General features: G+C 42.8%; 1 protein-coding gene across 20 annotated transcripts in view; it reads left to right on the top strand.

Moving 5' to 3' along the window:
* The first annotated feature begins 297 nt into the window (after nucleotides 1–297).
* LOC143522031 (neurexin-1a-like) overlaps nucleotides 298–12,740 on the top strand; it is a 245,417-nt gene continuing 232,974 nt past the window's right edge. For 5 of the 20 annotated variants that reach the window (XM_077015672.1, XM_077015699.1, XM_077015724.1 and 2 more), the window contains exons 1-2: nucleotides 298–555; nucleotides 3,475–4,660. In XM_077015672.1, the coding sequence (XP_076871787.1) occupies nucleotides 3,949–4,660 (712 nt within the window). In that variant the 5' untranslated portion in view covers nucleotides 298–555; nucleotides 3,475–3,948. Of the gene's footprint in view, nucleotides 556–857; nucleotides 955–3,474; nucleotides 4,661–12,740 lie in introns of those variants that run through there. The other 15 variants (XM_077015771.1, XM_077015715.1, XM_077015734.1 and 12 more) reach the window with 5 other exon arrangements.

Below are 12,740 nucleotides of genomic sequence, written 5' to 3' on the forward strand. Positions count from 1 at the left end.
CTATATGTAGATCTGGTATTATCAGGTCCTGAGAAGTATTTTTGGATATTTTTGGATAAGCATAACTATGTTATACATGTAGTACCATCTTTAGGGCTTTTCTTTCCAAACCTTGTAACCCTAAACTGTTCTGCTGATTACGTAATCGCGCAGCGGCAAACAACCACAGCCAGCTGAGGAGATCTTGAGATCTTGTTCAATACAGAAACGAAGTGTCCTCCACTCCAATCCATCTTCCCGCCTTCCCAAAATGCGAGACACGTCGGCAAGTTTTCTTCATTCAAATCAAGTGTGATCCTCAAGGGGGGAACCTGCCTCTCCTCCACGATGCCAGCCATGAAGTTCTTCGTCACCTGCAAACTGTCCAAGTAGCTGCAGCGCCTCCATCACTGGCAGACGGAGCCAAGTCACGTGACTCCGTCTCTGCCTTCTAACAGTCGCTGGCACAGCTCGGCAGGGAAGCAGACTGCACGTATCTCTCCTAAAAAAAAAAGGATTTTATTTACAACTCACGTATATGTATACGATCTGCCGACGGAAGGGAGAGCGTCTCAGGTAAACATAAATTCTTTAAGGCTGTCATTTTTAAAAATATATATTTTTGGATACGAAAAGGATTAGTCTGCTCTTTTTTTTTTTGCTGGGTTGCGCGATGCGATGGTCCGTGTCAGAACAGGAATATTCTGCGTGGCTGTCAAGATTTGTGTAATAACTTATAGCAACTAACGATCGGCGTCTCGGAGTCGTTTAGCCTGCTCTCATCTAGGGGATGGGACCCGAACAGTGGGAGTGTGGTGTGTAGAAGATGCACGCACTTTGATTGATGTCCTCCTCAGAGAGAGAGAGAGGAGGAGAGAGTTACATCTTCCTAAGTTAGTCTTGTCTAAGATGCTGGGTACGGAACCACGCATGGGGTTACTTTCATTTGGAAGGAGCGTGTTGGGAGAATCTAAGGTAATGTGGATTTTATTAGTCTGTTCAGCACTCGGCGGATTTCAGGGCGTTCCAGAAATCGTGCAGTTTTAATTTCCGTTGAGGAAGGACGTGTCTTATCTGCAGGTAAAAAAACGCTCAGGTAATCTCGATTTGAATTGCACTGCTTGACTGACAAAGCCCTATTCAAACTGCTAAACGATGTAGTGTGCCTGGTTGCCACTGAAGTAACCCATGTGGAAACCCTGCTGAGTTACAGGACCGGATTAAAAACAAACGTGGCCTGATGCGAATTGTGGTGTAGTGAATTTATACATTTGTAAATTGATGTTAAAGCTACACTCTGTAAGTACCACCACAGCTAAAGAAACAGGCCTGGTAGCTTTTCATATATGCGAAATACAGCTGGAGCATTAGTGCTTTTACGTATTCTTGTTTTATAGCCTACGTTTTTCTTGAGCTTAAGTGTCTGTGAAATAATATATATTTCACATTGTATATTTTCGCACTTTGCTGATTCCGTCATAGATAAAACGCTGCGACACCAAGACTTTTCTTTTTATAATTGGTGACAGTTGTGATATGCAAGCTGATAATGACGAGTTTGGTATCTTCTTGTCGCATAAGCAAGTCCCGTTTATCTACTAATGGCGCGCTATCACAGAAGAGCTTCATTTCTTTGGCAAATTGTTGCACAAAATGATGCCAAGCGCAGCCTAACAAGCTTATAAATGACACGACATACGGATCCCAAACACGTACGTCACGGGGCTATATGACGGAACTCAGCCAATCCCGCCTAACTGTTTAGGGTTGAACATCTGGCAACCTTTTTAGTTCATTACAGATGATCCTGGGAACATCCTAAAATCTACAATCTACTGTAGTTTACATGTGTCGACTTTTGTCGCACCCGTTTTAATCACATTATCGGTATTAGCAGCAGTTACGTAGTTATTTCCCCTTGCTGGGATGTTAAATTCCATCTTTCTTGTTTTCCTGATGGAACATGCAAACTTGATTAATAATGAGACACCCTGAATGTTTTGAACTAATTGAAACGATAATTCTTAATGATCACACTTTAAACATCATTAATTTATCATCATGAATAAAACATTCAAATACTTAATTTAAATGTTGATCACTTTGAAGCTGGTCGTGTCGTTGAAATGCTATCCTGCTTGAACACGGAGGGGGAGTTCGATATTACAACCTTTAACTTCACCCGTATATGCTGCCTATGCTTCCTATATGTCTTCCTAGACTTTTACTACCAACACTTTCAATGAAAGCATCAGCACATAAAGTAACCATTACTGAATGGATCACATAGTATCAGTCTTTTTATTACAGACCCTCATCCAGGTTTTCAACAATTGTGACTAATTTTACACGATAAAACAAGCAGGTTAAACTACATTGCACTGTTTATCTTATAATTTTCCATTACTGACCATGTATACATAATAGCAACACATTTTATCCGGTATTTAAACACATGTATTTTTCTAGTACTTGTATTAGATCCAGATTTAAAACCTTTCAGAGTTTTAAACGTTTTTTTTTGCCGTTGTCCAATATTAAACAGCCACTGCAACTCAGACTGTAAATTATCATATAATATTAGTTTGGTTATAGTTATATGTAGTTGTAAGAAGCTTTGTTGATTTAATGTCTAGATTAATTGATGCCTTCACTGGCTAGCTAGCCTGGCTGTTATACACAGGTTTTGCAGACTGTGCCTAGCTAGGCATGCTATCACCTATGAGGCATTTTGAAGGGTTTCATAATGATTACAATGAAATGTTTTGTGCTTCAGATGGCTCAGAAAAAGCTGAATACATACATTTATAATGCCATCTATCATATTTATTCTGCCTATTTTCTGCACATTATAGTCACTGCAGTCCTAGTGTTCTCAATTTGAGTTTAGCAATAACAGTAAAATGCACATTCTAACATAAATTCTAACATCAAATGCAAATGAGATGGGCATTGTAGCAACGTATAAACAATCGAATAGTCTTGAAATGGTGGTGGTGGTGGTGGGGGTAAACATGAGATATGTTTATCAAAGATTCTCCAATGATCAGATCAGAAATCGGAGACAGGGGTCCACACACAGGCTGGCCCTCACGTTTTGTTTGGGTATAACCACCCTGGGCAAGAACTGAAACTGTCATGCAAGGTCAAATAGCAGAGTGTACTGGAAGAAGGAGAAAGAAGAGTGACTAACATAGAATAAAGAACTAGAAACGAGAGGACAGGGCAAAGCACTGCAGTACATATATTCTAGACTTTGCAAGGGCACACTTGCACAGCAGAGACTCTGCATATATACAGAAGCAGGGATGACATCAGATGAGACACAGGTGCAGGTAATGGAAATAGAATGGGGTGGTGCCAGGGTAGAGGCGGAGCTACAGCCAAAGAGGGCGGGAAGATGCTAATTACCTGTTGCCAGTGTTTTTCATTAGCTATCAAACCATTGAGTGTTTCTCATTCTTTGTGTACTTTTTTCCCTTTTAAATCCTGTAGGCAGCAGCATGAAGAGAAATTATTTGCCCATGGGACACAACAGCATGAATATTGTGGACAGTGGTGTCTCTGTTTAACCTTAACTAATAACCCTAGCATGTGGGAGAGTCAGTAAGCCAGCACGGACAGGTATGAACACTGCTGGCACTGAAGACTGTGGATTATAAAAAAGCAAAGGGGACAGTAGGAAACCACAGAGTGACCGCTGAATTGTTACAGGACCGTTTTATGAGATGCTGATTGAAGAATGGTGTCTCTAGGAGGTGATGCCCTCCTGCAGTATGGGGCCGATGGCAAGGATGTCCAAACTACTCCTCAGGACAACTGAACAGCTCATTTGAACTGAACAGTTTTCTCCAAGAAAGCACATGGAATTCAAGGGCCATTGAGTGTGTATGACATTTATCTTCTCTTTAATAAAAAAAAACAACAGCAAAAAAAGAAGTACTGATTTTGAAACCGATCGTATCCGCCATGGTGCTCAGAGCGTGGCACGGAGCTCATCTGCTGTGGCTCGGGCTGATCGTATGTACGATGGCCGACACTGGGGCCAGCCTGAAGTTCTCCGGCGCCGAGGGCCAGTGGGCGGCGTTTCCTATGTGGAACGCATGCTGCGAGAGCGAGATGAGCTTCAGCATGAAGACCAAGAGTTCCTACGGGCTCCTGGTGTACCTGGACGACGAGGGCTTCTGCGACTTCCTGGAGCTGCTGGTGAGCGGTGGCAGGCTCCACCTTCGTTTCTCCATCTTCTGCGCCGAGCCCGTGGCCGTCCTCTCGGACGTGGAGGTGGACGACGGCCAGTGGCACGCCGTGGCCGTCAAGAGGAACTTCAAGAACACAACGCTCGTGGTGGACCAGGACGTCAAGTGGGTAGAAGTTAAATCCAGGAGGCGAGATATGACGGTCTTCAGCCACTTGTACTTAGGAGGGATCCCACCTGAGCTACGATCCGTAGCCCTCCGGCTAACCTCGGATGTTGTGAAGGACCAGATCCCCTTTAAGGGGTGGATAACGAACCTGAAGGTCAACAATTCTGAGCCCACCGTTCTGAACAGCGGAGGGGTGGAGATGGACGTCTGTGGCAGCGCTAACGTGTGCATGAACGGAGGGGTGTGCAGTATTGTGAACGATGAACCCACGTGCGATTGCTCGGAGACCGGCTATCAGGGACAGGACTGCAGCGAAGGTAGGATGTGTGACTTAACTTCCTGTTGTGTACTTCCTGTTGTTTACAACTTCATGTTGTTTACAAACGCTATTTGCTCTGATGATTATCTCGTTTAAGAAGCACTTAATAACAGGATTTAAAATGATTGCACTTAAAAAGCTTTTACCTGTTAATGACCACAGTACAGTGCCCTTTGGGGGGGGGGGGGGGGGGTAAAAATATTGTGGCAACAGGCATGCCAATTTAAGTGTTTTTAAAAAGTATTTAAAAATACTACATTTTTGAAATATTAAGTGATTGATATACATATAATATTGTGTGTGTGTATATACATGTGTGTAAGATAAAGAAGTCTGTTAATACAAAAACATTAATAGTTTTACATATATTGATATAATGTTTTCCCCAGGAACAATATTATGCAACATTATCTTTGGTCTTATTTATGGGGAGGTGTGATCAGAAAGTACCAGTTTTTCTACAAACAAAATTGTGAACTAATAATCAGTGTTCATGATATTGGATCTTTTGGAAGTTTCATCATTGTTTGTAACCCTGACCTAATTGTTCCTGGAAGACCTCATTAGCTAAACATGTGGGTGTGTGACATTCTCCAAGGTGAGCAGCAGGTACTCTGTTTGAGTCACTTAGGAGTTGTTGACCTATGACGTTATTTACCTGTTTTGTGTGTGGAGTTGGATGGGACTGGGGGCATTTTGCGTGCATTTATTTAGAGGGCTAATCCTTTGTCTCACACCTCTTGATCAGACTTTAGGAACATCTGCCATTAGGAAAAAATTACACAAATATTTTTTCTGGTGTCCACACACATTCGCAGATGGAGGACTGGTTTTGCAAATAAGATAATTTTGGTTAACAAAGTGTGCAAATTTTGACAATTTCTTTGTGCAAAGATTCACAAATATTTAACAATAACCCTACTGATAGGTTTCTTATTAATATTAAACCTGACTGGCTTTGTGGAGTTTAGTGGGAGGTATTCACGAAGCTAAACCATATGTAAACATTAATGTTAACTTAAATCCATTGTATTTGCATTTAAGTTTTATTTTAGATAAGCTAAGCTCTGCAACAGATCTGAATTTATCTATATGCAATAGATGTCCTTGTTCTGTGTTAATGCCATAGGCGTGAATGAGAACACCTGAACACCTGTTTGCCAGGGCAGCTGTAAGAAGCTGGTTTAAAGGAGTAAGTTAGTAACTAATAATAATAATAATAATAATAATAATAATAATAATAATAATAATAATAATAATAATAAAGGGCTTCTAGAGAAAAGCAGGTGTCCAAATGCTTGTTGCATCCTCTCCAGGATGAGGAGACCGTGGAGCTTCTGTTGTTTAGAGATTCCCACATTCTATTCCAGAGTCATGCAAAGCCTGAAACTGTCATGCTTCAGTTACAGGTGGCACACTCTGGGAAGTCCTCAACCTTACACATAATGGTCACACAATGGAGGCCTCTGGGTTCAGCATGTTGAGAAGAAATAGACTTTTTTTAACTTTCACCCAATATCCATTTAAATTGTCTCTTAATTTTGCTCTTCCATGAAATAATTTAAAAGCTTTGTTTTCATTACTTTGATCAGACTAAAAGATTAAAGGATTTGCATCCTTGACACACACACGCACACACACACACACACACACACACACACACACACTCATGCAGGCCCATGCGTATGCACACGCACTCACATATACACACACACACACACACACACACACACACACATTCATACAGGCACATGCGCGTGCACACGCACTCACATACACACACACACACAGGCGCGCACACACACTCACACACATTCATACAGACACATGCGAGTGCACACGCACTCACATACACACACACACACACAGGCGCACACACACTCACACACATTCATACAGGCACATGCGTGTGCATACACACAGGCGCACACACACACACACACACACTGGCGCACACACACACACACATTCATACAGGCACATGCGTGTGCACACGCACTCACACACACACACACACACACACACACACACACAGGCGCACACACACACATTCATACAGGCACATACGTGTGCACACGCACTCACATACACACACAAACACACACACACACACATTCATACAGGCACATGCGTGCACGCCCACACACACAAATCCCTTTGTTTGGTCCAATTATTTTGATGCACTGCTTGAGTTTGTGTTCGTCCTTGATCTGAGTTTCTCATTAGAGGAGTCACATGGATGTGCATCAGAACCCTCTCTCTCTCTCTCCTTCTCTCCCTCTCTCCCCTCCTAATGGAATGGATTCTTTTACACACTCCTCTCACCAGACAGAACCGAGCCACAATGTAAAGGAGTCTCAGACCTCACATCATGTTGGCTTGTGTCCTGTGTCACATTTCTGTGAGTTGGTGCTAGGTTTAATGAGATCACATGACAGCAAAGGTGGCTAAATTAGCCTGAAAGTATCCTCTGACTACACAGTGTTATTACTACTCCAGAGAATAGAGACTCAGGAGGAACCTTTCAAAAAGCTATCAGGTCAAACAGAGGCAAAAGTAGCCAAAAAAGAAAAAAAATAAGGTGTTGTCAAGAACTATTACCCATTATATCATTACTACTTAAGGACTGGCTTGGCTTTGGAATTGCATTGTGGGCAAACCACATCCCACTTTGTCCAGGTCCATCCAGGATCTAACATGGCAACTGATGCTTGCTAAGTGCAGCGTTCTATCATCTGGTCTCAAAAAGAAGCTTTTCTGACCAGTGTAAGTCCACACAAAAAAGATCTAGAATCTGAAGGCAATTAGCAGAAATTATATATATATATATATATGGGTCATTCCAGGATTTTGGTACATTTCCTGTCCCACCACTTAAATTTCAAATGTACATATCCAAAATATCTAAATGACTATTTTTTAAAAAACATTGTTATAAGACAAACTGTAAAATTTGGTGGAAAAATAAGCGCCTTAGATATTATTCAAAAGACCGAATACCTTTGAACCACCTCAAAAAATTGCCATTTTCTCTTGTCTCACACATTGTGTGACCAACTCCTTTGCCAAATTTAACAATTAAAATAAGTTCTAAATAAATTACTTCCTATTGTATATTGTTGAAATGTATCTCCTTTACTTATGAAAAACAATTATTATTATTATATGAATATATAATAAACAATTATTAGTTGTTATGTTATTCTTTGATCTACATTGTATTGCATGTCACAGTTTTTACACTACTAAGTTGTGTCCCACAACATGCGCGCAGCCCTGTTACCATAAGGAATTTTATCTGGCAGAGAAAGGGTTAAAAATATTTGTGTACTGGCACAAAGGAATTTGCATCACAAGGACATTTCTTGCCCACATGGCAAGAAAAATGGTAAGTGCTCTAACAATTTTCAAGGTTTTTTTCCAAATATGTTTGTCCAAGTTGTGTGTGTCACTCAGTGAATGCAACCCTGTTCCTCATATTGTAAGACTAATATTGAGTAGAGTCAAAATTTACTTTATATACTTATATAACCATATTTGTCCTTGATCTTGTATACATAGCTAAATTTTACAGTGAGCATCTGTTCCTGGGGTAGACCACAACTTAGCCTAAATTTGCAACCCTGTTAGTCGCAACCCTGTTACTGCATACCAATTTACTGCACACCAATCTAATAAAGAAAAAACTTCTTCCATATCTGAGATTGACGAATCAAACTTTTTGATAGTTTATAACCTGTAGATTATAAATATATGATTTAAAATGATCAAATTGAAAATCAAATTTTCAGAAGTGACCACCCCTGAAATGTACCAAAATCCTGAAATGACCCATATATGTATATATACAGAAATATATACATACACACACACACACACACACACACACACACACACACACACACACACACACACACACACACACACACACACACACACACACACATTAGACATTAGGTAGGTACATTTACGTTCTTCCTGTTGAGGTATGAAGTTATGATATTGCACAAAGTGAGGTATGCTGTTATGCTATTGGTTTGTTCACTGCTGAAGCCAGTGCAGCGATGACTTCTTGCCTTATTAGCATGCGGTGGTACATGGCAGAGTTAAAATTAGTTGTCAGAATGAACAAAGAAAAAGGTTGGCTGCCTGCAAGTGTGTGTAAGTCTGGCTTTCATTAGTGTTAACCTATAAATCCATACCCGCTCAACTCCACCTCTGTTTTTATGTCTTAATCCCGAAATGACCTTTTTAAAATCTGTGTTTAGGACCCAACATTCTTAAAAAACGCTTAAAATTTAAATGACGCTAATGAGGCCTAGACGGTTGGTTGAGGGCCTGCGCTCGAGGAACGTTTGTGCGGTCGCTGGAGCGGAGTGGGGCGCTCAGAGTGCAAATGACCTGTAGCGCCTGCGGGTTTTACTGTGGGACTCATTTACACGGTTGAAACAGGAGCCGCTTAGAGGAGATGGACTCTTCAAATTAGTGCCTGAATGGCGAGTGTTTGAAGGTGTGGACGTTTGCCCAAGGCTGCCTGTGACGGTGGAGTGTGTGACGGTGGAGTGTGTGACAGTCGAGTGTGTGACAGTGGAGTGTTCTTCAGCGAGATTGCATTATGTGCATCACATCCATGCTTAAAGATGACGGGTGTGCATAAGGAGGGAAATCAGGGCTGTGTGTATCTAAGAGTTGGGCTGGCACGTCTGAGTGATGGTGTACATTTCTGAATGTTAAGAGTCAGGAAGGCATTCCCTGAGCCTCTCTGCTACTCTGATCGACCTGCCATTTGATACAGGGAGAGTGTCTGTCTGGATGGCTGTGTCAGAGACAGATTACTAGTATACTGCTGTCTGGGAGCTCACAGATCAGATTCTAAAGATTAGAGGAATTTTCCCAGAGCTTTTGTGTGTGTGTGTGTTTATGTGTGTGTCTGTGTGTGTTGAGTTTAAATACAAGTGCACTACTTGACTGTCAACAGGAATCCGTTTCCAAAGTGACTGCAATCTGCTGGGACAAGACAAATAATTAGAGGGAGAGAGAGAGGGGAGAGAGAGAGAGAGAAAGAGAGAGGGGAGAGAGACAGAGAGGAGAGTGTATGATAAAAGAGCAGAAATTGATCTCTGCTTAGTCTTTCTAACAGAGAGACTAACACACAGCTAAATTGTACTTGACTGTAAGGGACAGTGTCTAGATCATCTGATCATTAGGAGGTTCAGGTTCAGTAACCTCAGCTGTGGTTTAGAAAGGGAAAAGTCCAATGAATCAGGATACCAGCAGAGGAAGAGAACGTGCGACCTAATGTGACATCTGCTCTGTCATTTAATGCGGATTTGTCACTGACTTTGTTTCATATCTAGCAACTGCATGTGACAGGTCCCAGTTCTCAAAAAATAAACACATAGCTTTCCGTGTTGTGTATGAAAGAGAAGAGAAAAATTTGTCCCCGTTTGCCAATAAAGCAAAACAAAAAAAATGTGTCCATAAAGCAGGTTCTAGGCGTTTGGTTGACACACAGTGAGTGAGTGCCTCGATTTGTGTTTGTTATTGTATGCTAATTTCCCTCCTGTTTGGAAGCCGTGCGTGGTGCGTGTGTTGGGTGGTGTGTGTGCAGTGTGGGGAGACAACACAGAGTTTCAGTGCCAGACCTCTGATCAAAGCCCAGAACAGCTCTGCGACCTGTCTGCTGAACCCTGACAGTCCCACACTTGTTCATGCATTTACTGTCAAATTTGTGCACGCTTGACGTCTGATGGTGAAATAAGCCCCCCCACAACCACACCCACACCCCACCTCCTCCCCCACCCCCATTCTAGGGCTCAGTGGAACATGCAGTGCTATATTTCCCTAAGTAGAACGCGTTCGGCTTGGAGTTGTCACACTCACCAGAGCGGAGAGAATCTCACGTGCTCCCCTACGTGCCACACGTGCCAACGTTCACACTCCAATACACAATTATTATTATTTCCACTGCTCTGACTTCCAAATGAGGGACGTCAACCCGAGTAATTGCATCAGATAACATTTATCCTAATTTTCTTTTCCTAGCCTGTTAGATTTCTGCAGCACTGCGTGGTAAAGGAGTTGGTGTCTAAACAGTGTATTCAGCGTGACACATGGTGATCTTATACTAGAAAATAAGATAATGCAAAGTGCAAAATGAATTATTGTGTTTTGTTATGAACACTTAAAATTATCAGTCGTAATTTCCTATTCCGTATTATGAAAGTAAACATTTGTTGTTTACATCCAGACTGAAGCCCTAATGAAATGTAATAGTTATTGCAGTTGGCGTCTGTGTAGTTCAGAACAAACTGTGTTTTTTTATGAATACAAACTTTGCGCGAGGCCTTTGTCCTGAGGGCGTCTCTGCCTTAGGCGAGAAGTTTCACTTTGCGTTTCATTGCCATTTATTGCCACTGTTGTTTAATGGTTGTTTAATGGTTTTTTAATGGTTGCTTTGTGGACGGTACGTGCCTATAGGAAATCCTATTGAGCACGTTCTGCTAATCAAACCTAATCACAGCTGTATTTTTAGAGAAATGTTTAAACAGTAAATCTACTCAAGATCCTTTGTGCCTAAAGTATATACCCAGGAGGATGAAATTGACCTAAATCGACACAATCTATATTGTAGAAAATAATTCATTAAAAAGCAAGACGAGCAAAAGGCCTCAGATATCTCATCTTTACGGCTTACGTTGACTTTTATATATTTGGTCTAATCCTGTTTTAAACCACATCATGCTTGTTAATCAGAGACACAATGTGGCAAATAGAAGCCACTTCTCCCATCTGTCACACTACAACAGTTTATCATCACAGCTTGGATAAAGCTGATCAGAATGACTGGCTTCTCCGTGATTAAGGTGGATCGAGCAGGGGGCCATGGGGGAGCGGAGAAGACTTCGACCAGCCCTGTCCGTCTGCTAAGAGCCGTATCCGTGTCCTCGAAGTCGGAGCGACGCTGGGCATTATCTAGTTATCATCTCTGAGTGTGTCGTGATGAGCGCCACAGCAAGAGAGCGCGTCCAGATGTGTCCGTAAACGACATCTTCCCACTGGTCTCTCACCTGTGCTGCCAGCGGTTCAGGGACAGGATGTCCGATTTGCAGGTGTTCTGTGGATACCCCCCCCACACACACACACACGCACACACACCTGCATCTGCTAAAATGTTGGTGTGGTGTAGCTCAGAAGCCGACAGCAGCGCACCGGCTGGCTTTCAGCATTCCGTTGGAGTTGCGGCTGGAACACCGAATGCCGGAATGCCAAACTCTGGAAGGGAACGGCAGCCTCCGCCTCGTTCTGCGTGCGACTCGGCTCGCAGGGAAGATGAGACGCAGCGGAGACGCAGATGAGACGCAGCGGAGACGCAGATGAGACGCAGGGAGCCGTGATGGCTGCGATGGTGGCGTGCGTGCCGATGCGAAATCTCCCACGCAGGGAGACGGTGGAGACGGAGGAGTCCCGCCAGCCGGAGCTATAATCCCGTCCCAGACGTCGTCTACTACGGCAGCTTTTCCATCAGCCTCCAGCAGAGCGGCTGGACACTTAGCTGTCACGTCCTTCGCACTTCCTCCCCCCTCCTGTTCTGCCTGCTTTGAGTGAGGCAACAAAGACAGCGATCCGCGAGACGCTATTGCGCGAGCGCGGGTGGAGGCATTAGCAGCTGACCGCGGCTCTCGCGACCCCTCGCTGTAAAGGCCGCGCTCGGGCCTCGGCCAGCTACAGCTGAGGTGACACTGACGCTTCCCCTCAAACTTACCAACATTTGCGGGGTTTAGAATGTAAATAGCCTGTAAATAACCCAACAGTGAAGGTTATTTATAATTATTATAATTTTTTTTTTGCAGTTGTTTTAGTTCCGTTTCCCAAAAGCGGAAATTTAAAAATGAAAGATGTCTTAGGCTGAAGCACAAATGCTTGTGTAAGCATCTATTCTGGGTGAACCATATGGACTTTCACAGCCCTGTTTCTCACACGTGCCTCTTCCATTTTAGACTCCCCTCCACCTGCTGCGTTAGGACGTACGCTGGGTACTGAGCAGATGTGTTCACAAGGTCTAGTTTCCAAGCCCC

The sequence above is a fragment of the Brachyhypopomus gauderio genome, chromosome 1, assembly GCF_052324685.1.
Source record: "Brachyhypopomus gauderio isolate BG-103 chromosome 1, BGAUD_0.2, whole genome shotgun sequence".
Lineage (NCBI taxonomy): Eukaryota > Metazoa > Chordata > Actinopteri > Gymnotiformes > Hypopomidae > Brachyhypopomus > Brachyhypopomus gauderio.